Genomic DNA, 27,968 nt, shown 5'->3' on the forward strand with positions numbered 1-27,968 from the left:
TATATATATATCAATGATGATATGATATAAATGATATTAATTTATCATACCTATACATATGTGTTATGATAGAATACTTTCCCCGGAGGCTGAAGTTGGATGAAAAATATCTCATCTATTGCACACACAGATACACTGTAGAGGACATTATGTGTGTGTGTTTGTAGGCCTATGATTTGTCACCTACACACTGACAAACACCTGCAGGCTGCTGTGCACACACACAGTAACATGAACATGTGCAAGAGGCACTTTACTGACACATGTTAAACAAGCTGTGTTGCATTTAACAGACCTGATGGGTGGAGCAGAGTGCATGCAAACACGTACAGTATGCTAACACTGGGGGGTTGGCAATGAGGTTAGTTTATAAATAAAGGGTTAAATTTGAGGAGGGAAAACCCCCCTCAGAGTGACAGGTTTTCATGTCCAATTATAATCCAGCTAATTAGCAGCTCGTTACCAGACGGATGTCAACAGGCAAGTTATGAATATGGACACACACACACACACACACGCACTGATACACACAGATACGCACACTGACAAACAATTAATCAGGGATCTATAAAAAGCAAGCAAATAATTTATCTATGGCTTTGGAAGGTGAGACTATTGCTTTACTTAATTTGGTTTGATAGCTTGATCTGCTACTTGTACATAATAAACTACATCGGACTTTAACAATAATTGTCTCATATGTGAAGGGATAAAATGAGTGTGTACGGTGGCCCTGAGAGCTCAAACCACGTAAGTAAACGGACTGTAAACAAAACCCAGATCCAATTTCTCATATTTATTCTGCACCGTCTCTATCAGAAGCCGAGCCGTGGCTTCGTTTACAGGCAGCCTAGTGGTCCAGTGGCTCAGGCTGCTTGTTGTTGCCATGTACAATATTGTAGAGTCACACACACACACACACACACACACACACACAGATCCTTAGCAATTAAATGGGGTAAAAATGTTATCACGAGCAACAGGAATAAAAAGCAAACAGTAAAATAAGACACAGCTTGTAAATAACAAAACTGCTCTCTAATGGGATCTTGTCCAATGGGCTGGTTTCTATGTGTGTGATCATACAGAGTCTGAATGTGTAAATCCATGTGTCTGAGTTTGTGTAAATGGTTGGGCTTCACCCATTATAACGGCGCTGTGAGTGGACACATCAAGCATTTATCTCAGTGAGCTGCAGAATCCATTATTCAACCATGTGTCACATCTGCAGAATAGGGGTCAAGTCCGGCTCTGTGTGTGTGTGTGTGTGTATGTGTGTGTGTGTGTGTGTGTGTGTGTGCTAACGCTGCCAAATAAACTGTGAATAAGTACAAGTTTAGCATCTGTCAGCATGGAAGCACTCAGCTCTCCCTAATGTGTGTGTATGTGTCTCTATATAGTGTACACCACGGTTTGGAGACAGAAAATCCCAGTCCACACAAACACACACACACACACACACACACACACTGAGACCACTTGGCCTTGTAAGAGCTGGCCATTTGCAGTGGATTCAGCCTGAGTCCATTCCCTGGGCTGACATCAGTTACTAATCACCTCAATTCTCTTGTCATAGACCGAGCCCCCGCGGGTGCAGTGTACTGTCTGGAAAGAGGATGTGTCCTTTTGCTGTCTCGGTGCAGAGGCTCATCATTTATTTGGTGACTTTTTAGTCTGCGTGGGGTGGACAGGGGGCGAACCCTTTGGGTCGAGGCTGTTCCCGCAACTTCCTGATGAATCAACTGTCACCGAGGCTGCGTTCACAGGCTCCTCTCTCCTCGAGGACAAACTGTGTGCAATCTCCCTCCTACCGAGCTATAGGTCGAGGCAACACCGCCCAGTTCACGACACTGGAATTGAAATCCGCCATCTCTCCTTCCTCTTGTGAGGCTGCAGCACCATCGCGCTACAACACGAAATGCTTTATTTAAATGCTGCAAGATTTCCAAGCTCCATTTGGCTTCCACAGAAATCAGCGTTCAGGTGCAGAGGTGCGTGTAGCTTTAAATGAAGAACGGGGTGTTATTAGAGAAACACGACACCCAGGCGACAGCTACCATGACGGGCAGAGAGTGGATTGTCTTCGAGCCCAGAACAGTGTGGGTGGAGATATTTGTGAAGCTTCACATTTCATTCAGCGAGACACAGCCACATATCTCGCTCTTAATCACCCACCTCGCTTTTTATTTGCTGAAGCCAAGTCATTTCTAACCTACAAAGTTGCACTAATTATTTAACCTTTCACTCTGATATTGGAGGCGGCGCTGGCTCGGCTCTCGCTTCTGAAAAGTTCCTGCATGATTGGTTCGCTCTAGGTGAGGTGTAATCAATTGTGGCGAACCTGCTCCCATTTTAGAAACCAGCAGAATCCTCTTAACTCCTCGTGTCTGCGCCTCCTAACAGGAGCTCTGCTGCAGGTGTGGACGTTGGTTTGCAGAGAGAATAATTAACCCACAATGCATCAACAGTGATGAGACGGACGAGCCAAACATCTCTCACCACAATGGGCTGATGAGGTGGAAATAATGGATTCATGATTTTTTTTTTTTTTTTTTTTAAACGTGCACTCTTTTACATGACAGTGAAGAATAACCACTAAGCACAGATGACGTGCAGGGATGACGGGAATGCACCGATGGCGTGAAATAAATGATCAAATATGCCAGGGGGGAGTTTCAAGAAATGCATCTGATATCACTTTCACCTTAGTGTGATGTTTCAGGCTGTTAGATGTGGGGCTGTAAGAGGTACTGATCCAGAGTCAGTGTTTATAGGAGCAGCAGGAGCATCACTAGAGGAGCTGAGTGATGAGCTGCTGTGGGCACGGCCATTAGAGGAAAGCACGTTTTAGCCACACATCCAAAAACTGAAGAGTGCACTTTATTTTCTCCTTTGTTTGGCTGTCAGACAGCTCTTACTTCATTCCAAAGTAAAGAATAGTTTGTTTATTCTAATAAATTGTGCACTTCAGTTGTGGACATTTATTTGCGTGGCTAATACATGTGTTGTTGTTGTTGTTGTCTTTTGCTGGCTCCGCCCACAGCATGTTGGGACTACAGATGGAAATTAGCCCTAGTGGCTAAATCTGGTACAACCATCTCTTCTCTGTTCTTGATTAATGGTATTGTACACTGTCTCGTAATAATAAACTAAACTAAACAGCAGACCATCACTCTGCTCCTGTACCAGTGCTCTTGCTGCTCCTCCTAACTGAGGTAACTCACCCAGCCCCATGCCAAACAACCTGAGCTGTCACTTGAACTGATCATGACCTCAAACAGCACATTTTAAAATGATGGCATGAATATTTTCACAGTTTCTGCGCTTATTTCATAATACTTAATTATAAATCAGAGGAAAACAAGTCTGCTGTGATGAGGCAGACACAGGGACAATAAATAAAGCCTGCAGTTGTGGCCTGAACTGAATTTGCAATGGAACAAAAAAATACATTCTGACAGAAAATGACAGAGATCTGTGAAGAGAAGCTTAAACTGCATATTGGTGGTTACTCAGCGCTGAAACAGCCGGGGGAGAAAATTACATGTGTGCCACAGAGATTAAAATAATAGGTCTTTCATGTTTCACACTCTTGAAGGGAAAAAGGATGTGCAGCTCCCAAAATATGTGGTGGCCCTTTTCAACAGTTTAGAGATTTGTAAACTCTGCAATTACCATTTGGACGTGAAGGCCACCAGCAGCTATTACTGCTTAAAGGGAAGACCGGATATTTTTTTATTATTATTCCAAAACTGAGGTGTTGGAACTTTTTTACACTATCAACAAATTATGAAATGAATTACATTTTTTAAAAATTTATATTGAATTGTTTTAAGCTGATTAATCTGGTGTCATTGTTTCTCTGGGAACGCCACATCCTTGTTCCCCGCTGTGGCTCTGAGGCCATCAGATGCATTTAGAAAAACCGCTGCGAGCCGGAGGGAGGAGGCGTGATGAGAGTCACAGTGAGGAACGGAGTTGGATGCGTTGATGTCTAGAAGTAAACATACAATACCCCACGCTCAGAGTTCTCCATGTGTGAATCTCTCTATCGGAGCAAGGGCAAGGCAGGTACGGGACGGGACGGGAAGGGGTGGAGCCAAAGACAGGAAACAGGAAGATAGAGAGAGACATAAAAGGGAGTGAGACTCCAGTCAGAGATACGTTGAGAAACATCTGTTTTTCTGAAAGTCAGGTCTGATTCCTCCTGTGGACACGGGAACATGGCTGCAGCTGATTCACCTGAGCTCCTGCTGCTAGAACATGATGAGCCTGATCTCATGGCTGTGTGATGCTGACGATGACATGAGCTATGAACTGTGTCTATGTCTGGAGAGCAGTGAATGTGGAAGAAGAGGGGGCCACAGCTACGGTGGCCCTGATGGCTCAACACACTGAAAATGAAGAAAACCCCAAAAGTGCTTTGTTCAACACTTCTTGACTTTAGAAGTTCTGAAGACAGTAGCTACTTATTAGTGGTAAACAAACAAACAACTACTTGCTAACATAATGTTTCCTGAGCATTAGTCTTTAGCCATACCTTTACCCGCAAACACATCTAATGTTGCAGCACATGTGTTATCAAATTGAGGAAGTTGTTTTCTGAATCTATAGCATGTTTGTGTCTTTCCATATGTTTTAAGATGCAGTGGGTTGACCCTTCAGGGCCACCGTACAGACAGGGGGAAAATATTACTTTTCTCATGCCCCATGAATTGTGGCGGCCTGTGCCCAATCTGTTGCAGATCTTCAGCTGCTAAGCAACATTACTGAGATACACAGATTTATCAAGGTGATGAGTTTCAAAGACAGATATTTAGACTTAATAAAGAAAGGAAGATAAACAGAGAGACAACATTCTGTGAAGCCCCTTGAATTAAAAATTGTATTTGTTAGTGAAATCAATCCAATTAAACTTTTTCTGTTTCAACTGTTCAACAAAACAATTTTTCATTTTTCTCTCAGAACAAAGGGAATAAAGTTTTCATTCATCCATTCATTGTTTTAGAGAATATTTAAGTGACAGGATGTCTTTAAGAAAAAAAGGAAAATCTGATAAAATCAGTGATGTGACTGTTGTAGAGATGTCAGGAGAATGGACTGAGGATGAAAACAATGGAGGTAGAATCTGGCAGCGAAGAGTGAGAAGAGTGAGAAACTGTGAAAAAATATCTACTTTCAGCTACATAATGTTAATGCGCCTACTGAAAGCTCTGTTTACAGCTGAATTATACAAATTGTATAACATTCAGCTGATTTGTTTAAGTTTTATTTTGAGCACAATTATGTTTTAGTCAGACTTGTTTTATTGTGTCATCAGAGGTGATGATATTTCCACTCATCTGCCTGTGTTGTTATTTTCTCTGTGCTGAAAAATCATCTTCATAATTAGAGACTGAACCTAGTTTAACACGTGCTCCATGTTGCACTACATTATTTTCTTAATGGTTCAGACAAAGTGTTGATCATGTTGCTTCTCATTGATCTGAACCCGTGTCTTTAACACACTAGTTATTGGTGACACTTACAGTATAGCAACTACACCCTAGTTAAAGGTATAGGCTGGTGTGTAACTGGCTTTTTATTAGCAAAAATCAAATATTGTTTTCATAAATACGTATTTTACCGAAGTCTAATCACAATCACATACAAATGAAAGCTTTCTCGTAGAGTGAGTTGTTTACAATATAGGCTACATAGGTGGCGGTGCACCCAACTGAAGCCATCTTTGAATACGGTAGCCTAAAGGGGACAGTAACGGGTAGGCTACTCGCTGATGCCTATATGCTGGTATTTTCGGCAGTATCGGAGTCATTTCCGATACTGGTTTCAAAATCGGAACAACTCTACAATTAGGGCTGACACACTCCTAACCTCCAACTGATAACCTACCTAATATGGTTTACATCTTCTCTTCATTGCTTGATGATCCTGAACTACTCCCAGTCGTGGAAGACCCCATTTCTGTGGAAGTTTTACGTTTTTTCGAAGTTATAAATATTAAACTCTGGATCTTATTCTGTCTTATCTTCATGTGGTTTATTTCATTTTAAATTAAGTTGTTGACTTCCAGACTGCAGTTTACTGAGGCAGAGCTATCATGTCAAAAAAGATTAAAACATATGGAGAGTTTCAGTGTGGACTGACTGACCTTACTCACGACCTTTTAAACACATGCTGGGTGAATTGAATTAATAATTCAGATATTTCTGCTCAAATGCACCTGGAGCGGAGCTGCTAATGTGGATGGACAGTTTCCAGAGCGGCAGAATAATACTGCCGCAGGTGATGTGTCTGTGTTCTTTTGTTAATTTACTTGTTTGCTACCTGTTTTAGTTTGTTTGTTATTTCAGCTGTTGAAATGCCACGAGTCTCCTCTTAGAGGCCGACCTGGACGTAAAAGCTTCTGCCAAATCAAAAATCAGAAAATATGGCTGCAGGCTCTGAATTTTAAACAGGAGAACTTTAAATAACATAATTTTCCCATCAATTTGCAGATTCATAGATGTCAGCTTCTCTCTGTTGCTCAGTCACACAAAAAATAAATAAATAAGCCAGTGTTTCAGCAGCTTCAGAAACATTAAGTATTCATCCATTCTCCTCTCAAGCTTTTTATGAAAAATGTATCTCTGGGCGCTGCATGTTTGAGCCCTCGGGGGCCACCTGGCTGTTAAAACACCAAACCCCCATTAAGACTTCAGTCATGTCCAGGGTTGTTGAATTTTACATCACATTATCATCATCGACATCCCGTGGAAAAGTAAAAAGTCCATTTGGAACATGTGTAACGGTGCTGCCCTGAAAGATTAATTGGACAGTTTTGTGCATGTTCGCTTCACTTCCCGACAAAAGTTTTGTCCTGGAATAATTTATGGGCCCTGAAAGGCATGTAAAACACTTTGGATTGAAAAAAACACACAACACGTTTTTTTTCTTCCACTCGGACGGACGGATACATTGTGTGGAATAAAATATAGATGAACCTGGAAACAGAGGATGTGATAAAACCTCCTAGTTTCCAGATCTATTGGTCTGCCCCGCAGTTATCAATTCTTCCTCTTTCATCTTTCCTCAACATATTAGTATTTAATCTCTCCTTCATCTGGAAGTCTCCCTTCATTCCCTTCTTCTCTTGTTTTTTTCTCTCTGCAAACATATTTTATTTTCCTCCTTTCCTCCTTGTTCTTTTGCAGAGATCATCTCCATATCTGCTGCTCTTCTCATCCTCTCTGCTCTACTTTCACATGTGCTCCATCACTCCCCCGTTTGACCTGTGCCGGACCTTTAGCCCTCACTGGCCCGCATGGGTCAGCTTGGATTCATGAGAGCGTCTGAGCAGCATCTCAACTGCTTCCTCCTTTTTCTTCTTCCTCTCAGGCTGCACTGTCACTCTCTTCTTGTGCTGCTGTTTGCCCTCTAATTGGTCTTTTTATGTATATTATGCCCAGTTAGCCTGGTTAGCATCTGATTAGCATATTCATTTGACCCACAGGTTAACCAGCGCTGCCTTGTTTTCGTTTTTTTTTCTACACCTCATACATTTTCTTCCTTTCTGCCCTGTTTTAGTTTTCCCACCCTTCTTGCTCCGTCCTTTATCCGCTACCTGCCCCCTCCCCTCAGGTCTCTAACTACACCTCCATGTTACATCTGGCAGTCTCTGATGGACTTTTATCTCGGTGTCTGGAAAACTCCCTGTTAGCGTGTGCTAACCTCTGATTAGAATTTACAGCTGACCCCGTGGCCGTTCTTCTTCTTAACCCTCCTGTGCTCCACTGAAATGGATCTAATGCTGCATTCAAGCGTGAGAAACAAAAACGAGATCACATTACCCCAGTTTAAGCATCCATCCATTCGCTAATTTTTGTATTGATTTTAAAATTGTATCATTCACTTTCTAACCCTGAAACACATCAGGTTGGCCACCATCTTAGATGAGCAGCCAGTTGTATTCTAGCTACTTGTTTACTTACTAAAAGCTTTTGGGCGTTTTATAGTTTGAGCCCCCAAACACTGGAACAATCTACCTGCTGAGATCAGGTCTGTTCAATCTATTACTGCTTTTAAACCACATTTTTAAATTTTGTTTAAATGTTTTTTGATGTTTAACAGTTGTTGTATTTTTTATTTGAAGCACTTATCCTTGTTAAGAACAGTGCTATATAAATAAAGATTAGTATTATTATTATTTGGACCAGCAGTGAGACCCCTATGCGCAGCTGCATCAGCTGGTCCCTCTTCACTGTAAAGTTGTGCGTGAAGGTTTTATGTTTCTTGTGTTGTGTATGAGGCATCTTTACATACAGCAGTGCTGCTGAACTGAGTGTCTTTGGTGTCACAGGAAAATACACGTTGTAGGATTCACAGCTTTCCACAGTTTGAGCTGCCTGGATATACAGTAGCTATACGTTTAGCCTTGACTGTGTACAAGGTCCCTTCTCTATAACATGTTGACATGGATTTGCTGTGGGAGCTGTTTCATACCACAGTCTACACTACACTGCGATTGGAGCTAACTGGATAACAACAGTGTTTTTAAGCTTGTAGAAAGAAATACATCTCAGAGAAGGGGGAAGGGGAAGCATGTGGAGAGTGAAGTCTGTTGTGTGCTGCAACTCCTATTTTTAAAGAGAGGAGAAGCACTGAAAACAAAAGTTGGGCAGTATCTTAAAGTTAACAAGCCAGTGTTAGATATTCAGCTTTAAGATATTCAGCTTTGTACAAGCATCTACATTCTCCATTTTACATATTAAGTATATATATATTTTAACGTAACATATTTGATAGATGCTCAGTCTTGACCCGATCCAGCTGAGCACTGTTTATAAGCTACAAGCAAGTTATCAAGCATGGGCAATCTCACTAATAGGAGCAGACTGACCTCTTTATCCCAGTCACACACACACACACACACACACACACAGTCATCACATGCAGTTACAGAGCACACACACACAGGCGCAGCAGAGAGAGTGAGCTGCTAGCTGCTATGCTAACTACTGAAGCTGATCAGTCATGTCTCATCGTCAGATTGCGTTGGTGAACGGGTCGGACACAGGTCAGTCCCTGTGTGTGTATTTAGATATTTCAGGGCCTCTGTCCTATAGACAATAACAAGCAGCAAAAGTCAGCATCATTTCATCTGCAGGGGAATAAACCGGCAGCAATATTTGTGTATTTCTTTTGAGAACAACCCAGAGGTTTTGAGTTTGCACTATTTTTTATTCTTATGTTTGCTTCTAAAGAATAAGAAGAAACAGCTCTCAGGATTTCAAGCCTTGGGCAATCAGACCAAGTAATCCTTACGCCGTCCATTTCACCTCCCTGTGGCCCCAGACATAGTTTAACACTGTACATCTGCTTCAATTACCAACTTCAGGTAAGTGTCACAGTGGGACTGTTGGAGCACATTTGCTCACAATTTACTATTTGCCATTTTTCCGTCAGCTACATTGTCAGCAGACTGAGCTGAAGCAACTTGAGCGACCGCATTCATACTGTTGGAAGTTTTGTGTGTGAATTGAGAAACTGACAATAACAAAATCATAACAATGAATATATCAACAAAAAATGTGTATAAGCAATGATGTGAGTGGAGTGGAGAGGGATGGATGATAGATGGATGATGGATGGAGCAATACAGAGGATTAGAGGAAGTCAGAAAGAGGCAGGTGATGGTGGCAGGCCAGTGTGTATGTTGATTAAGACACAGGAAGTTGTGTACACCTGCTAAGTAATATCAAAACAAAGAAATACAATGTAGAACTGAGGTTTGGAAGTGTCTAAACTCTGGGCACCTCTATCGTTATATTATTTATTTTGCCTTTAAGGGTTAGAGAGGATTAAGTACATCAACAGATTCAATACATAACTCTGACCTCATATGTTGCCTTAAGAAACAAATTAAAGTTTGTGGCCTTCGTAATCACATCCGTCAGAGTGCAAACTGCAAAGTTTGATAAGGTCTAATCTCTAAAAAAAACTGTTTGTTGTCTGACTGAAACTAAATGAAAAACTATTTAAATTCTGTTTCTGCTTAAACCTGTTTTACTGATCTCTTCTTAACCTCAAGACATTTACCCACCCTGTCCATAATGGAAACCTGAGCCTCTAACTTTCCATTCAAACAGTCCACAATCAACTATGAGGACACATTAAATTAACATGACATCTATCAATCAATCTGTCTTTCAGTCTGTTCACACATATTTTAATGATGCTAAATGTATTATTTTGTTAATTAACATTTAACGGTTACAAAATGGCACAATTGTTGTTTAAAAGAGTTTCTGGTAGCCTCTGTCACATCCCAGTGTTGCTGTTGAAGCAGCCATCTTTAGTTTTCTTTAATTATGATCAAGACCATCTGCAAACTGTAAAATCTACATAAAGTCTATAGGTACATATTTATATTTCACCTCCATACAGTATAAATGTAGATGTCCATGAGCAGTGGAATTATAAAGCAGCTCTTGGGTCTGTGTAAATACTGTGAATGTATCAAAGGCTCAGTCCACAGAGAAATGCACACAGCCTGTATTCAGAGACTGAGCCTTAAAACCAGCCATAATGACTGTGTGCAACTTTGTGATGTCATAACAAAGCAGTCACTAAAACCCTGCCTACCCGGACCCGTCCACCTGTTGTCAATTAATGCAATTTTGGTCCATAAAAACCCAAATATATCGGAGCTTGAGGTGCGACTGAGAGTGGTGACGTCTTTGTTATGACATCACAAACTTCCTTCACAAAAGTCCTGATGGTTTGTACACATACTTACACATAATTTGGGAAATTTGTTTTGATTTCCTGTTTAGTGCCAAGGATGTAACTGCAAAATGTCTGACAGAGGCTACCAACTGTCTTGTCTGTGTGTTTAGCGAATTGCAGTGAAAATGCACCAACAGAAAGTAAAAGAGGGACGTGTTAATGATTTCTAGTTATTAAAATGCTACATGTACTGTAGCACCTTTAAGCTGCTGCTCTGCTCGGACGTTCAGGTTCGTCTCTTACCTGCGCTTAAAGGTGAGGACAACGCCGAGGAGGATGATGATGAACATGAGGATTCCTGCAATCACTCCAGCCATTTTCACCGTGCTGTCCACCTGTTTCTCCGGTTCCATGGCATCTGAGTCCTGAGTGGACGCACCTATACACACACAGACACACACAGACACACACACACACACACAGGTATGCACATAGTCACATTGGTAGGCAACTGCACACAAATATAGTGACAGACACACATACAATCACATAAAAAAAATGAGCACAAGAGTGCATGCACACAAAGAATTACAATGCATACACACAAAGGAAATGTTTATCCTTGGTAGCCATACTTGGAAACACACGCTCTCTTTCATGCACTCACAAATCATAGGTCATATTTGTCACAAACAGAAACACACTGAACACACTTGATCCCAAGGTGAAGATATTCTCAACACTTCATCCATATGCAAACAGAAACAGAAACATAAACATAAACAACATGCAGTAATGCGGTGCAGAGGGGGATGAAAACATGTAGATAATGAAGATATAAAGAATTTAATCTTTTTGAAAATTTGAATTTTACTGTGAATCTTTCATTGTGGTTAAACTTTGGATGAGTTCACATGCTTGAACACCACAGAAAATCCTGTTACTATCAGCATTTTTAAATAACATAAATGTATTCACAGACAAGGACAAATAATACACAACTGTAAAAGTCACACACACATAGAAAACGGCGCACATGCAGAAACCAAGTCCCTCTTTTTACATGGGGATTAAATGAGCTGCGAAGCAAATAATCACCAGACAAAGGTGGATGGAAACACAAGTTGGGGAAGGTGAGCACAAGGTTGGTGTGTGGTGCGGCTCGTACATGATGTAGATACATATTCATGTAGGTACGAGCACAGCTATCAGTGTGTGGCGTGATGTAGAGGTCGGGAGGTGACTGTCAATACACTGAAGGAAAGAAGCTGCAGTGAATGAGGAGAAAGAAAGTTCCCCTCATCGTGTGTGTGTGTGTGTGTGGGGGGGGGGGGTTGTTGTACTTCCTGGTTGCTGCTTAGACTTCCTCACTGATGACACATACACTTTATTGTTCTACATTCCCACCAGGTTAATTCATGTTATTTGTCATTTATCCTTTGAGCAACTTTTTTTTGTTTTGTTTTGTGATTGAGTATCTCACCTGTGATAATTACAGTATACCACAGAGACACATTATTTAAAAAAGAAAAAAAAAAGGTTTAGTGTTTAATGCACGGACAGAGAGACATTTTAATTCAACGTCAAACTGAAACCTCAAAACAATGTTTCTGCAGTTTTGTGCAGCCCCTTTTGATTTGTTTCCTTCAGAAATCTGGATCCACATCTTTTTACTTTCTATAAGTGTAAACATCGTATGAGGTATAATGCTGTATGCTACTACAGGTTATCTATTAACATCCTGATGCGATGAGATGTTCACACATAATATGATTTGTCGTTTTTAATACGTGTGACTGATGTGATTTGTTGAAATTCACGTCAGGAAGGTGAAATACTTATTCTGAAATGTACTTTGTTTTGTTGATGTTTTGGTTATGAAAGTGCTCAGGTCAGACATCAACCTGCACACAATTGAACTGAACTGAACTGAACTGAACTGAAATTGTATTTTGCTGAGTGACTTTTGAATTTTTCAGCCATATACATTTTCCTAAGGAAAAGCCAAACATTTACAATACAATTAAAAGGTCTCTATCTACTCCAGAAGCTGAGAAACCTGAAAACCAGGTGATTTCTACCTGTAGCTGCCACAGCGAGATTGGAATTATTGAAGTGTTACACTTCAATAAAAAAAGCAATTAACTAGAATGAGCTGTGTACCTGAACTATACACCAAACACTCACAGAAAAAAATACATCTAACCTGCCAGTCAATATAAGGCGACATACTGTGTTTGACACAAACTATTAGTGAAGTGTTCCTTCATGTTCCTCTTTGAGCTCACATAGAGACGCTGCTCGATTTGACAGAAGAGAGAAGACGACAAACTCATCTGTTAAAGTAAATCTGATGAATCTGTTGGAGGACAACTGTGAAGTGATGTGACCCAGAGGTCAACAGAGAAAGAAGAGCTGCTGAGGTCAAAGCCAGGCTGAGAAAAAACTAAATGAATAAATACAGGACAACAGAGAGGAGAGGGAAGAAGAGAGGTGTGGGGAATATAAAGAGATACAAGAGGGATGGGGAAAATAGAAGTAGAAGAAAAAAAAGACAACCTTCTCTCCTACACATGAATGCACCTGTGCAGATGAGCACCAAGCTGTTTCTTGTTATAACCTTGATAGACAAAGACGGCCGATTAATGGAGTGATACTGCTGTGTGGGAGTTCAGTTTAATCCCCTGTCTCACTCAACCCCCCCTCCTCCCCCTTCCTCTCTCCCCCCCTCTCCCTCCTCTGCAATAACAACACAAGGTTGGTAGTGGAATCCACTGAGCTAAAGGCTTAAGCACCTAACCTTGGCACGCTCTGCAATAGCTGCGACAGCGCTCAGCGGCTGCAGCGCAGAGAGGTTCCTGTGAAAACGCAAAAAAAAAAATAAAAAATGAAACATGAAAGCCACCAGCGGGCTATGAGCGCGTCACCTTGCGAAAGAATAAGAATTAAGAAAACACATCTGTCATTTCCGTCCCACGCATTAATGCAGGAGGGAAAGTGTAGCCTTCTCTCCTGCATCTCTTCAATAGAAATGAGAAATCAAACAGACATTTTAATGGCGTGGTTCTGTATTAAGTGCTGTACTTTTTGAAAGTGCAAAAAAAAAGGAAAACAAGAAACTGAATGGATACCGAATGTTTTATCTCCTTTAGAGAAGAAAAACTCAACTGTTCAAGCTACAGAATCGTCTAAAAGCTTCAACAAGATGAAGGGCAGACTTTACATTATCCTGCATGGCCATCAAACTGTAAATAGAGGTAAGAATCAATCAGCCTGTACAAGGTACTGTAAAGCAGAAGTAAGCGGAATGTTTGTGTTAATATAAGTCTTAAATAGTTGTATCTTCTGACGGCGATCACTTATATAGAGTGTTTGGTCTGAAACACGGGTCTGTCAGTCACTCTGCTCTGCTGTAAGCCAAGGAGAAAACTTTCCTTGTATCCTACAACCTTTATCCAATGATGAGAGAGAACGGCATAAAGGGGCAGTCCTCTCTGTGTGTGCAGCCAAGGAGATAGTTGCATCTGGCAAAGACACCAATTAAAGCCAATCAACTTCCTAACCCTAACCCCCACCATGCAAACTACTGGCCGACACTATAAGCTGCTTTATCAGATGTCCCCTAAATGCTTGATGTGAAGACTATTGGTGGACATTACAACATTACATACAATTTAAGGATGCCCCCAAAACACCCCACATGATGGCTACTGGCAGACACAACAATTTACCGATGTCCCCTAAATGCCTCACATGTAGATTTGTAAACACCACACTTTATCTTAAAGTGATAGTTCAACATTTTGGCAAATTCACTTATTGCCATAATCCTTATAGTCTTAGGCGTAGATTCGTTACCTTTAGTTTTTAGATCAGGGGTGTAAGGGGTGTGGTCATCGCATAATGTGCCAGCATTAGGGGTCAGTAAACCCTAATGCACAGTCGTACACAATCACATGATTGTTAAAGAGAATAAATCATATGTTGCTCCGGGTAAATCGTCAGTGCAGGAATCTGATCCATATTATTTCAACACACAACTTAACAGATGTGCTGATTTTTTCTGGTCACTGACAACCTGGCTTTCAGATGTAGACAATCAGACATGATGCATGTGTGAGTGTGCAGCCTGCTGTTTTAATTCCCATTAAGAAGCCAGGTCGGGTGCTGCCGCTGCGTGAGCGCCCGCGGCCTGTAATCAGCAGAGGTGCACAGGAGTGTGGACTCAGCTCTGCGTCCGTCTGGCTCCTTCACTTACGCGACGGCCTGGAGCGGTCAAGCGGGAGACAGGTTCACACATTTCCCTGTAGTCTGTGCCCCGGTAATCACCCCACAGGTGTATTAAACCACCATCCCCCCCCTGAGCGATCTGCAATATGTATCACCTGACACATTACGGTGCGACCCCGTTCCTTCACACCTCAGCGGCGCACGTGCTGATTGGGTTCAACAGTTCATGATGTAACAGTGGAGGACCCCACCTGGCAACAGGTTCAGCTCCATTTAACACTGTGATTGGACGGTTTGGGAGTCACTCAGCCAATCAGCTCCAGTCAGACGGCACTCTGACCGGGTGGCGGGGGGGGGGGCATGTGGGGGAGGGTCTAATGCGACCATGTCCATTACAAAAGGGTGAAAAGATGAGACGAAGCAAGTCACAGCAGAATAGGATCGATTGACGCTTGGTGCAAACACAATATGGACGACACTGCGGCCATGTGTTCCTGAAAACAGGTGGCGTCTGAGCATTTTACAATTTATGGATCCATCTTCCTGTCCCACCACCAGGTCTGGCAGGTGGTGTGCATATTATTTTGTTGGCACGCGTCAGGTTCACTAAACAATACGTTTGTCCAGATGACACTGAAGTATCGTGTTGTAACATCTCCCTCTGGCCCCAGGACTTGACTCAGGTTCAGTGTCAAATATTTAAAACCAAAACCTATAAACCTGAAAAAATGGTGTAATGAATCAAGTAATTTACGTAGTAATCAGTGTTGCCTTTGAATTGCCCTTATGTATGGTATGGCATGTGGTATATAAGCTATGATTCCTTGAAAACAGCTTGACCTCTAGTTTTTCATGCTATTGTTCTGTTTCCGGGTCATTACAAATGTTTCTATTCATTTTAAAACATTATAAATCTGTTTTTTTAAATCATGGTAACAGTTCATTGGTCACCTGCCATTGACACCACATCATCAATGATCCCACTCAGGGACCTTGAGGGACCTCTAGAGGCAGAAGTTACAGACTATAACTTTAACTTAAATGCTAAATGAAATGCCACACACCCGTTACTTTTGCGGCTTTTAAATTTGTTTTACACCACATGATGTAAAAACATGTTAATGGCTGTTGCTTAATTAGTTTGAATTCATTTTACTTCTCTACTAAATATGCAGCGAAGAGCAGAGAGGGCTTGCTTGTGTTGGCAGCTGACAGTAGCTGTTAGCCACGCTGCTGTGAGACGTTGTTAAGGCTCTGAACATCAAACTGTTTGGACCTGATCACAGAGACGTGTGCAGCTGGAGCCATTTTCCATTTCTCCACTGATCAAAAAAGTCTCCAAAATTAGCTGAGATCATTATTCTTTATATCCATCACCAGGCAAAAACATCTCCACTGACACTTGGCTTTGAGAGCGCTATAATGGGCAATGTTGCCACGAGCAACAAACATGTGGCGAGAGAAAATGAAGACGAGGGAGTATATTTTTAAAAGTTAATTAAAACACAAGTGTTAAACATTTACAAGCAGAGGGAAGGGTGGATCTGCTTTGATGAGGTGAACTGGAACCTGCCTGATCCAACGTATTTACTCGTCTTCTGAACGCAGCTGAGCTCCTCTAAACGTGGTGGGGAGCAGGAAGGAGGAGGAGGAAGAGGAGAAGGAGGAGGAGGAGGGTCTTTAAATTCCTCACTCGACCTGTAAAATCCTCTCAGGGGAGAGACATGAAATATCGATCTGAGAAGTATAACTGCTGCAGACGCCAGAATTCACAACCACTTGGCCTTCGCAGTGATGGGCCGTCCTACCAGGGGAATACTGTACGGACAACAACACAGTTACTGGGGGCTGCAGGGAATACACACACACACACACACACACACACACACACACACACACACACACACACACACTTACAGAGACTCTCTCCTACAGTAAATATGGAGTGAAGCGAAGCTGCAGTGAGTACACAGAGGTTTTCAGATGCTAGCTTAGCATTTCCATTTACAAGTGGGTAGGTAGCCTGTGCTGCAGGCTTCATTCCTGAGCTGCAGCAGGGGAGAGATGAACTGAGTGTGAACCCTTGATGTCTTTATTCAGGTATGTCTTTTCAGTTCAGCACCACAGAAGTACCTCAATGTACTCTTCAAATTATTTTCCCTTTTCAGCATTAAAAAGGGAAGAATCTGGTTTCTGCTTTTATTTTATTATTGTGTAGGCTACAATGTTCTCTTTAAAGGTAGAATAAGCATGTGGAGCTTGTGGAGCTTTTTTATTAATCTGTGATGAAAATGTTTGACATTATGAACTTTATAATCTATTTAGCATGTTTATGAAAAGAGCAAAATAACAATGAAATGAATCACAAAGAATAAAGAGGACAAGAGGACAATTCATTGTACTGTAAGTGAACAGCTTTGGAAAGGTTTTTGTTTAACAATAAAAGTTAAATTGAGCCTCTTCTGACCGAAGGTTTTACATTGCAAATTATTTCATAAAAGATAGAATATATACCTGAGGAGACAGCACACACAGACACACACACATGGCACAACAACACTTAGGCCGTAACACCCCCTTCCGTAAAAATAACAATAATACACGGACCAGTCTCATTGAGACAAAAAGCAAAAGTCAAATTGTATTTTAACATGTTGCAACCACCTGTGATCTGCTTTGTTATTGGCTCTAACATCTTCATTCTTCCATGAAAATAAATATTATGAATGACCTGTTTCAAGTGATCATCATGAACGAAAGAATTAATATAATGTGGGTCTTTCACAGACGGCATTAGCTCAGTAGACATGTGGATGATTTAGTGCAGTGAGGTTTGGGCCACACCCTCCTGGTGGGCCGTGAAGGTACGACAGGTAGGCCCCAAGAGCTAATAAAGGTTTAGGTATTTCAGTGTTCGTTAATGAGTTTAGATTACTCACAAATATGCACAGTCACATATGTATATAAAAAAAAGGTGTTTTTTCATGTTGGCATGGAATAGGATTATATTCTAAATTGTGTGCTTCATTAATGAGGATCACGCACAATTAACTATATGCACTTCAATCTTTACATTTTCACACACAAACAGTAACACGTGTCTGCCTATACGAATTAATTATCAAGGACTTTTATGTACTTGCGAAAGAACGAGTTGAACTGAATTTTTGGGGGGCCGTGTTGTTCCTGAGTTTGGGAACGGTTGATTTAGTGCGACTGAGTGACGGTGAACTGCAGAGAGATGTGAATGTGTTTGGCTGCGTCGAGTCTCGATGCAGAATAGAAGCAGGATGAACGTATTAACAGAGACTTCCTCTGTGTTTGCTGTTATGACTCTGACAACAGCGGGCTGCTGATGATATTGATCGCATTCCAATGGCATTAATCCCCACGAGTTTGGTGTGTTCCTGAACGCATACCAACATCGCTCGGGTATTTGTGTGTGTGTGTGTGTGTGCGGGTGCTCATTGTTGGTGTAATATCCTTTTCATTTATACATTTCTCTCTGCACTTTTTTTTCTTCTTCTTCTTTTTATTTCTTCTGCTTGGAGAGCATGATAAAATTATCAGGGAGGAATTATGGGTAAAACCAGAGATATTAAAAACATAATCTCATCCAAATGGAGAGAAGATTGATTCTCCCAGCTACCAACGCACTGCAGCAGCCCTGAACGGCATATTAAACGCTACTGCACTGTGTGTGTGTGTGTGTGTGTGTGCGTGTGTGTGTGTGTGTGTGTGTACATGTCACAGGAACACACTGTGTAAGCGTGGCTGCTGCTTGTGTGTGTTTGTTTCTGCACAAATAAAAAAAACTTTTGTCCTTTATTCTGATTTTTGGTTTGTTTTGCATGTCTGTGTTTGTGTGTGTGTGTGCATGTGACTGCTGACTGCTGATAAATTAATAAAGTGTAGCTAATAAAGCATACAATATATGCTGTGTGTGTGTGTATTTGTGCAGTGTGTGTGCATATCTTTGATTTACGTTTGTGTCCTACAGGTTATGTAAGTGTGTGCGTGCTGGTGAGTGCGTTGCTGCCTGTGCTGTGTCTCAGATCTGGGCTGATGTGCAGCTTTAGCTTTTAGCTATTGTTTGTCAGCAGCTGTGGGGAGCTTCCTCTGTGGATTAGTGTTAGCATGGCTGAGTGTGTTTAACAGGATTACTAATCTGAGCTATGCTGCCACAGCGTTCATGTGTCAGTGTGCGTGTGTGCACACATTTTCTTAAATGTGCCTTTGACTGTGTTTCTGTGTGTGTGCATTAGCATGTGTGTGCTGTATGTGACAATGCACCTGTGTGAGTGTGTGTGTGTGTGTGTGTGTTAAACTGGGTGGCTTTGTACTGTACATGTGTTTCTGTTGAACTTTGTGAATGTGTGTGTGCTTGAATGCATGTGTGTGTGTACTGTATCAGTGCGTGTGTGTGAATGTGTGTGTGGTCACATGATGATGGATTAATGTATCTTCAGTCTCCATAACTTCGTAAACAATAAAGGACAATGCTAATAGTTGGCTCTCAATCCCCCTCACACACACACACACACACACACACACACACACACACACACACAAACACACACACACACACACACACAAACAGATTCCATTAATGCTGACATTAATTTTAAGGTCATCAGGACACGGTTTACTGAGCACTTCGGAGCTTTTAAGAACTAAAACGATTTAAATGCTCCATCATCTGGTCTCTGTGGAGCTTTTTGGAGTGGGGGGTGGGGGGTGGGGGGAGAGGGGAGGGGGGTGTTAATAGTGAACACTGAAAAGAGCAAAATGTGTTGTGTGTGCGTGTGTGTGTGTGTGCGTGTGTGTGCTCATAAAAGACAATGTGCATCATCCTCTGGACTAAACTGACGACTTTTCCTTTCTGTCAAACCTTTATCAGTTAATTTGATGTTAATGAAACTGTATCAGTATTTGTTATTATTCCTAAATTGTTTGTTACTGTAGAGTGTTGGGTTGCTATTATTCTTGGTGTTATTGACTGTATTTTCCTGAAAATAAAATATAGCCCCTAATAAACTGATTATTGTAGTAATTGCCTGTTCACTCCCAGCTAAGCAAGTAATCTTGGCTCTCTCCCTTTCTTTCTCTCTCTCTCTCTTTTACTCTCTTTTTTATTCTTTCTTTTTAATCTAAATTTGTTTTAAATTGAACGATTATTACAGTATCCCTTGTGTTGTTTTTTTTTGTTTATTGTAGTGTTTATGTGCTTTTACAATTGTACAGCACTTTGGTCGACTGAGGTTGTTTTAAATGTGCTCTATAAATAAATTGTGACTTGACTTGACTTGACACAGAGACATATGTCACGTTCAACAAGAACTTCTTTTCCCTCTTGGAGAAGATTTCTGATGGAGAAACACAGCTAAAGGCCAATGTGAATCACAAGTTAGGAGGCAGCTGCTGCAGGTTGAAAGATGTGAGAGCGAGAAGCGGTCGGAGGGAGAGGGGGGGGGTGGTGGTGGTTGTGGTGGGGTAGTCGGCCTTGAGATCGTCAGAAAACGACCAAAAAGGCAACAAATCACAGGAGTCGTTCCGAGTGATTTGCAATAGAGCAGCAGGAAAAATGAAGCTCCCATCAGCAGAGTAGATTTACACTAGAAACTAAATCAACACATCACATTAAACACGGTAAATATTCTCTATTCATTCTCTGTTATTCTCTATTCATGAGCCTTTGCCTCTGCAGGACATAATAACTGATGTAAAAGTGTCAGACTCCACAGCTGCTCTGCGCTTTATGAGTGGAGCTTTTTGTGCCAAGGTCACGTCAGTAACAACTCAAGTTTCATTAGTTTGCTTTTCTAAGTTGAGAGCAAAGTGTCTCGGGGGCTGATGGTGTAGTGGGGGGCTGTTTTCTGAGAGTCAGCGCAGCGCCAGTTACACAGGTATCAACTGTTTGGTAATTGCAAGTATTTTTCTCTGCAGGGTGGGCAAAAAAGGAAAAGAAGAAAATGTTATTCAACTTTAATTTAAAGCGAAGTCTTCATTTTTATTGTTGAAGTTAATTGCTGTCGTTTTGGCACAACATGAAGCAGTGGAGTCCAATAAATCTACTTAACACAGCAATCATAGAAAATGATTTAGTTATTTGGTTGAAATGAAACAGATCATTAAAAGTGATTTAATATTTTTTTCTGTAAGAAACTTCAGCCAATTAGTTCTCGAGTTCCAGCAAAAGATGTTCATGTTTTGTGAGGTCACACTGACCTTGACCTTTGACCACTAAATTCTACTCTCTTTATTCTTTAGTTAATGGGAGCGTTTGTGGCAGATGTAATGAAATTTGCTTCAAGTGCTGCTGATGTCATGTCACACAAGATCGCAAAATGAATCCAGGCCGGTTCTGGCCCAGTTCAATGGCCCAAATCTGACTGGGATACAGAATATTTATTAGATGCTTCCTCCAACTCTGAACACACAAACAAAAAATCCTCTCTCTGTCAGAGATTCAGCCGGAATCTGCCCTGATATGAGCCAGACTGAGGCCGAAGACCCAGGGATACACTGGCCACAACCTAGTTTTATGCAGTGACATTGTTTGTGCATAATTTGAAGAAATTTCACACTGCGGTCCTGAGACGTTGCTTTCACATAAATGAGCTAGACGGAGGGACAACTGATCTGCAGACATAGTGGTTCTGAAACATTTTCTGACGAAATAACAAGATTAGAGCTCATTTATCCGTTGCCAACCGCATCATAACGAACAGATCTGATCTTAATCCTGATCAAAGTTTATCAGGTTCAAACGAAGGTCACAGAGATGAGCCAAGAATCCGTCACTGAGCTGCTTCTGGTAAAGTGAGTATCTATCTATCTATCTATCTATCTATCTATCTATCTATCTATCTATCTATCTATCTATCTATCTATCTATCTATCTATCTATCTATCTATCTCTGCAGACGACTACAACTTGCCAGAAGGTCTGTCTGACAGAGAGTGAAGCAGCTCCACCTGTCTGCTTACACAATGCTGCAGGAGGAAAAACACCTGAAACCTCCTTCAGCCTCTAAATCTGCATCTGTATTTTTTTCTTTTCTTACTTTTTTTGGTCAGTTTTCCTGTCATTTTCTGCATCTTGTCGCTTTTGATCCTCATGGGTTCTATTTCCTTTTCCTCTCTGGGATCTGCTCTCTCTCCACTCTCGCAGTGCCCCCCCCCCCCCGTCAGCTGCCGATGCAGTGGAACCTGGCATGCTCCCTGTGCAGCCTCCACAGCACCTCACCCGCTGCTGACTGTTACTGAGCCTTTAAAATGCCACATCATCTGTAGACGTTCACCTACAAACATCCCTGAGTTATTTTTTTCCAGTCTGACTCAATCTGATGGAAATTCACAGAGCAAAGTGACTCACTAAGCAGCAAGCGGGCAGCGTGATGGGAAAGAGGAGGGAACAGTGTGTGTGTGTGTGTGTGTGTGTGTGTGTGTGAGAGAGGGAGGGAAGCAGTGCAGGTTCAGTGATGTTGATAACTCGGATATGATCCCTTCAGCGCGTCACGCACCCTCACATCAAACATGCACAGATAGCAAACCACATGTTGCATCAGTATTGCACTTACACCACTGATTATAATCGACCTCTGGACTAATGGTAATGGGAATCGAACCTGACACATGCCAGCAGTGTAGGGGTGACAGGGGGTAAAGGGGTGGGAGGGTTGCAGACAGCACAGGGGCAGAAGTCCCACTTATCAGCGCAGTAAAAACAGGCATCACTTTTAAGATCAATCGGGATTATTAGAAAGGTAACCGACGGAGACGATGAGGCTGTGTTCAAACACCTGAGTCACTGTGGTGTGGGTGATGCAACTCACATCTTTCAGAATAAGAGCGCAGCAAAGTCATTTTCAGTCACTGGGATCGATACTTTGCTCTCGGCCGGGTCGCAAGATTATGACAGCCATCTCCCATGAGTAAGATTTTATTGTTGCCATGGCAACATAGACAAACCCTAGATCAAGTGAGCGGCCGAGGCTGTGTCCACACTGTGACATTCTCGTTTTATAACAATAGGTGGGTTTACATGGACAGTTTTAAACGGTTTCAGATAGGTTTGGTTTGAATCAATCTGTTTGAAGATTTCAGCCTGAGTGTATATACATGGGTTACAAAGTAAACTGGTTGAGTGTTTACATGCACCAACAAAACAAATGTTTTGAACGTGCGCACAGCCGTGAGTGATTGCGTTACTATGGTTTCAACAATATTAATTACAGAAATGCTACAGCTGTGCCAAAAACAAGACAAAAACATGGAAATACTACATTTGTTGAGCTTGACATGTGTCTACTTTTAGAATCCAGCAGCAGGAGAAGAAGAGAGAGCCTTTTGGAGTCGGAAGTGCGTATATGATTTGTTGCTGGGGTAATATTTTGATCTTTTAGTATGTCCAGTAGTAAATAGGTTTCTCTTGAATTGACATTTTCACTTGAGTGACAGCCAGGCACGACTCGTGCGTGCTCAAGCGTGCATGCGTGTGTTAGTACGTCAAGTCCTGAGCATGCGGAGAACGAACGCAGCCAGAAATCAACCTGTTTCAAGGTTTACATGACAGACAGAATATTTTAGAAAAGGTTTAAACTACCCCCTTCAAACCGAATGAAACGGCTTCAGGTGTTTACATGAAGTATTTTCAATCTGTTAAGTTTCCCAAACCTATTTGAAACAGTTTAAAACTGTCCATGTAAACCCACCCACTGATTTCTATCACTGAAGAGTTACCATGGGAGGGCAGCTATGAGTTTTAAAAATGAAACAAAACCCAGTGTTTTAAAATAAAAAATAAAAATCTGAACTTAAAGTATCTGCTGTAGAACCAGCTCTAGTTACACTTCATAGCCAAAACCTGGATGACTGAAGATCTCCACACAACTATATTTTGTGGAAGTCACATGGATATGAAGTGATTATTTCAAACTGATCAAATCTCAGATCAAATTGTTGGTATAGCTATAGCATATTAATCTGCTTGTATTGCTGAACAGCTGAAGTGTCCTCATCTGTGGAGGACTGCAGTGGGAGCGAGGGACGAGGTGGGACTTGTGCCACCTGGCTGCTGCTGCACAGAGGGAGTGTGATGTAACACCAGGCCTGTGTTCAATTCACTTCCAAATCAATCTCTTTTTTAAAAAGTGGACGGCTTATAAATCTGAGATATTCACCACATTGAAGTCAATGCCGTTGTGCAGTTATCCTTTAGATTTGCAAACTGCATCATAAAACTGTTGAATTCTAGTTTGTGTGAGTCAAACCAGCCACTTTATGACTTTGCTCTTCAAAGCGACTGAGCTGAAAGAGAGTCGATCTCAGCCCGGTAACAGTGTCAGAGTGGAGTCATTAACACTGTGTTCAGTCCTCTGGGGTTAGAAAACACAAAGTGGGTTAACAACAAGTGGGTTCAGCTGCTGCAGCGGAGCTGGATGAGCCGTAAAGTGCAGGATGAGGATGCTCAAGTTGCACAGAGAGGACGAGGACGAAGAGAAGCAGCACAGTGTCGACGCTGCTCACAGACTTTACACAACTGAATGTATGTTGAGCATGCATATATTAAGTATATATGTCTGATCTATCATTTAACGCTCCACTGATCATAGGGAAAAGGTTTTTTATTTTTATTTAGAATCTATTAAATCTAATCAATAAAGTGTTAATTTCCAAAGAAGTAAGTGTTAAAAAAATAAAGGGTGAATTGTTCAGCCCTGCAATGAAATGCTGGTTTAATGCGCCCAGAGGTTTCCTGCTTTCATCTGCATTGAGAAAATCAACTCAGCTTCATATGAATCATCCATATTTATTTAATTTAGGATTTCACCAGTGTCCGCAGCTGTGCATGATATGCATAATTCTTTGTGCCGGGCCTGGAAACCTCAATTTCCCTCAGGACAATGAGTGTTATTGTATTCATGTGAAGTCGTCTCACACTCCTGACAAAGGGCCTGTGACAGCAGTTTACGATTAAGCCTGGCGCCGACTGATTCCTTGTTATATCCCCCATTGTTCATGTCAACATTTTGATTGTTGTGTGGCTGAATGACATTCATATTGTGCTGTCGCGTTGCTGCGTCGCCAAATAAAATCCTAAAGAGATTAGCACAGGAGTGATTTGGACAAAGTTCAGTAAACATTGTTTTGCTTGTGTGTTTTTATTGCCAGTAAACGATGAGTGGGTTTTAAACGATGTACTGACAATATTCTGTAGTAAATGAACAACTGGATTTTAGCAAGAGAGCATCAGAGCATTTTTTCTTCCAGGTTCTAGTGACTCATGTTTTAAAGGTTTGGTTAAGTGGCTTTGTTTAAAATCTGTGAGTGAACACTGTTGATGCGTTCAGGATCTGATGGGTCACGACAAACATTTAGAGATGGAGACAGGGAGGGACAACTACTGAGGTACAGCAGGGATTTTAGGTGGCTTCAGTGATCAGTGGAGGACTGATAGATCGATTTATCACTTTTGAAATCAATCCATCACATAAACAACACTCTGAATATGTACAAAGAGGTAATGTAAGTGTTTCAGAGGTTTGTGGTCTGTGTGCTGTATAAAACTGATGTACAGTACAGAGGATATAATCTGCTTGAAACAGTGACTGCACCCAACCTCTGCTCAGCTAGGGCCAAAAGTTAAAACAAACAAATCCGGCCACATGATTGTTGTCTTGTACGCCAGTGAACACCTGGATTTATGTCCACATCTGGACAAAGTCTGGCTTCACAGACAAATAAGTCCATCTGAGTCAATACCACAATCGTCCCAGAAGGAGAAGTATCTGGACCAGACTCAGATCCAGGATGTGATGGGCTTTAGAATTTAGCCACATTTGGCTCCATCAGTATCAGAACAACGTTTCTACCACCAATGTCTCAACCCTCAGTGTAACCTGATAAGGGGAAGTGCAATTGGGCTTCAAACTAATTTCTACAATGTTGGAAAATTCAATTTCAAGCTGTGATGTATTATGAAGGACATAATAGATTTGATAATGACCTTAAAGCACCAGAGAGTATACTGTAAAGGTATATGCTAATATTACATCTCCATAGAGTATACGGGATGGGCGTCCATAAGCAGGTCAAGGTTTCGTATTAATACTGTGAAAGTAAAGCCTCCTGTCGTTAGGTATTCTGTGACTTTGTGATGTCACAACAGAGCAGGCGATGCCCTCAGATAACCTGAGCAGTTAAGTTACTTGAGGTCCAGAGAGAAGCTGTGAGAGGAGATATAAAACTACACTGATGCTGACTGATGGTTTTTCTATCTCCTCATGGATCAACACTTCAGATAAAACACAGAAGTTTAAACTCAGAGTTTTGGTGGATATAACAATGTGTGTGTCCTGGAAACACAGCTTTTATAAATGTGTGTTACATCAGTGATGAGAACCTGAGGTCTACAACAATTGGCGTAGTTAGAGCTGATCAGTCACGGTGTGGGGAGTTGGGTGTGGGTGGGTGTTTACAGCTCATGTGCTATAACTTAAGTTTTAGGACCAAGAAATAACACAAGTTTGGTTAATGTCTCTTGTCCTTTTCTTCCTTCAGATGTAAAAAGTCTAATGTTAAAGTTTATCGTCTTGGGCTTTTGTGTGTGTGTGTGTGTGTGTGTGTGTGTGTGTGTGTGTGTGTGTGTGTGTGTGTGTGTGTGTGTTGGGTGGTGGGGGTGCATGCAAGAGTCAGGAGGTTCAAACACAGCCAGCCACACTCAAAGCAGCGCAGACATGCAACAAATGCAGTAAGATGGCAAAGACAAAAACAACAAAAACCCAAATAGTAAAAGTCAAAAAGCAAAGAGGAGGAGGAAGAGGAAGAGAAGGGGAGGAGGAGGGGGGGGGAGCAGGGGCAGGGCAACCAAAATGAAAAAGGGTTGGTGTTGTGTTCATGGATTTACTGTGATGAGAAAAAGGAATATTCTGCCTATAAAGCAATAATCACCTTCGCTTGGGATGACTAGAATGTACGGCGTTGTTATTTGTCCCCTACCTATTACCACTAATGCCAAGGGCCGCACGTCCCCGCCGGAAAGCATGAGAAAGAGAGGGAAGAGAGAAAAAACAAACAACAACAAAAAAAAGGAAAAGGAAAGAAGAAAAAAGTCTAAGAAAAAAAGACGTAAAGTTTTCTTTATCCATTTCATCAACGCTCAGAGCTCCCTGGCTCTCAACACACAATCTGTCTCAGGAGAGAAACAGCAGAGGTGAGAGAGAGAGAGAGAGAGAGAGAGAGAGAGAGAGAGAGAGAGAGAGAGAGAGAGAGAGAACATTGAGATCATAGGACAACTACTGTAGCACTTCAGTGTGATGTGTGTGTGTGGGGGGGGGGGGGCTGGCCGCCATCGACAGAAAAGGTCTAACGTTTGGATGTGCTGCAGGTGGAGAGGGAGTGAGATGTGGTGCTGTGGGGGAAGGGGGAGTTAACGTATGAGTCAGTCTGACTGGACGGGTTCATCAAAATAAAGGGGGGAGGAGGGTGGAAGAGAAAAGAACTGAAGTTATGGTTGAAAGTAAAAAGAAAGTAACTTTGTGGCTGAGAGAGAGAGAGAGAGAACAGGTAATACATCAACATCAGGCTGTTTCCAGGGCTCTGATTGGCTCTGACTGTGGGAAGACTCATGGTGACAGGTCAGAGGTCGCCTTACCTAAACTTTCTAAAATCTATGTTTCTCAGAGGCAAAATGTGGAAATATGACTTTAATACAAAGAACCAGGTTTTCAGAGATGACGTAAGTATTTAAAATTGACAGTTTGCACTTTCTTTTTTTTCACTTTGCTGCTGCAACTCTGCACATGTCCCCACTGTGAGACAAAGAGGATCAAGGCAGGAAAAAACAAAGGCTACCTTACTTCTGTCTACAAGAGACTAGACTTCTAAGACTGAAGTTTGACACACTCATGTCTGAAGACACTGTGTCGCTACTCTCTGCGAATAATAGATTTTGAGAAGGAAGCTTGGCTGTGGGAGCTAACTCAGGGAGCCTTTTTGGCTCATATTCGTACAGTAGCATACACTAG

General features: G+C 41.7%; 1 protein-coding gene across 21 annotated transcripts in view; it reads right to left on the bottom strand.

The window, feature by feature from the left end:
• The window catches only part of ptprt (protein tyrosine phosphatase receptor type T), a 329,374-nt gene that overhangs the window by 92,217 nt on the left and 209,189 nt on the right, over positions 1-27,968 (bottom strand). For 6 of the 21 annotated variants that reach the window (XM_085776689.1, XM_085776688.1, XM_085776685.1 and 3 more), the window contains exons 16-17: positions 26,893-26,949; positions 11,011-11,146 (exon numbers count right to left, since the gene is read on the bottom strand). In XM_085776689.1, the coding sequence (XP_085632815.1) occupies positions 11,011-11,146; positions 26,893-26,949 (193 nt within the window). Of the gene's footprint in view, positions 1-4,015; positions 4,049-11,010; positions 11,147-26,892; positions 26,950-27,968 lie in introns of all 21 variants that reach the window. The other 15 variants (XM_085776699.1, XM_085776698.1, XM_085776697.1 and 12 more) reach the window with 5 other exon arrangements.

This window comes from Trachurus japonicus, chromosome 5, assembly GCF_045865225.1.
Source record: "Trachurus japonicus isolate A0001 chromosome 5, Traja_1.0".
NCBI classification, from domain to species: Eukaryota; Metazoa; Chordata; class Actinopteri; order Carangiformes; family Carangidae; genus Trachurus; species Trachurus japonicus.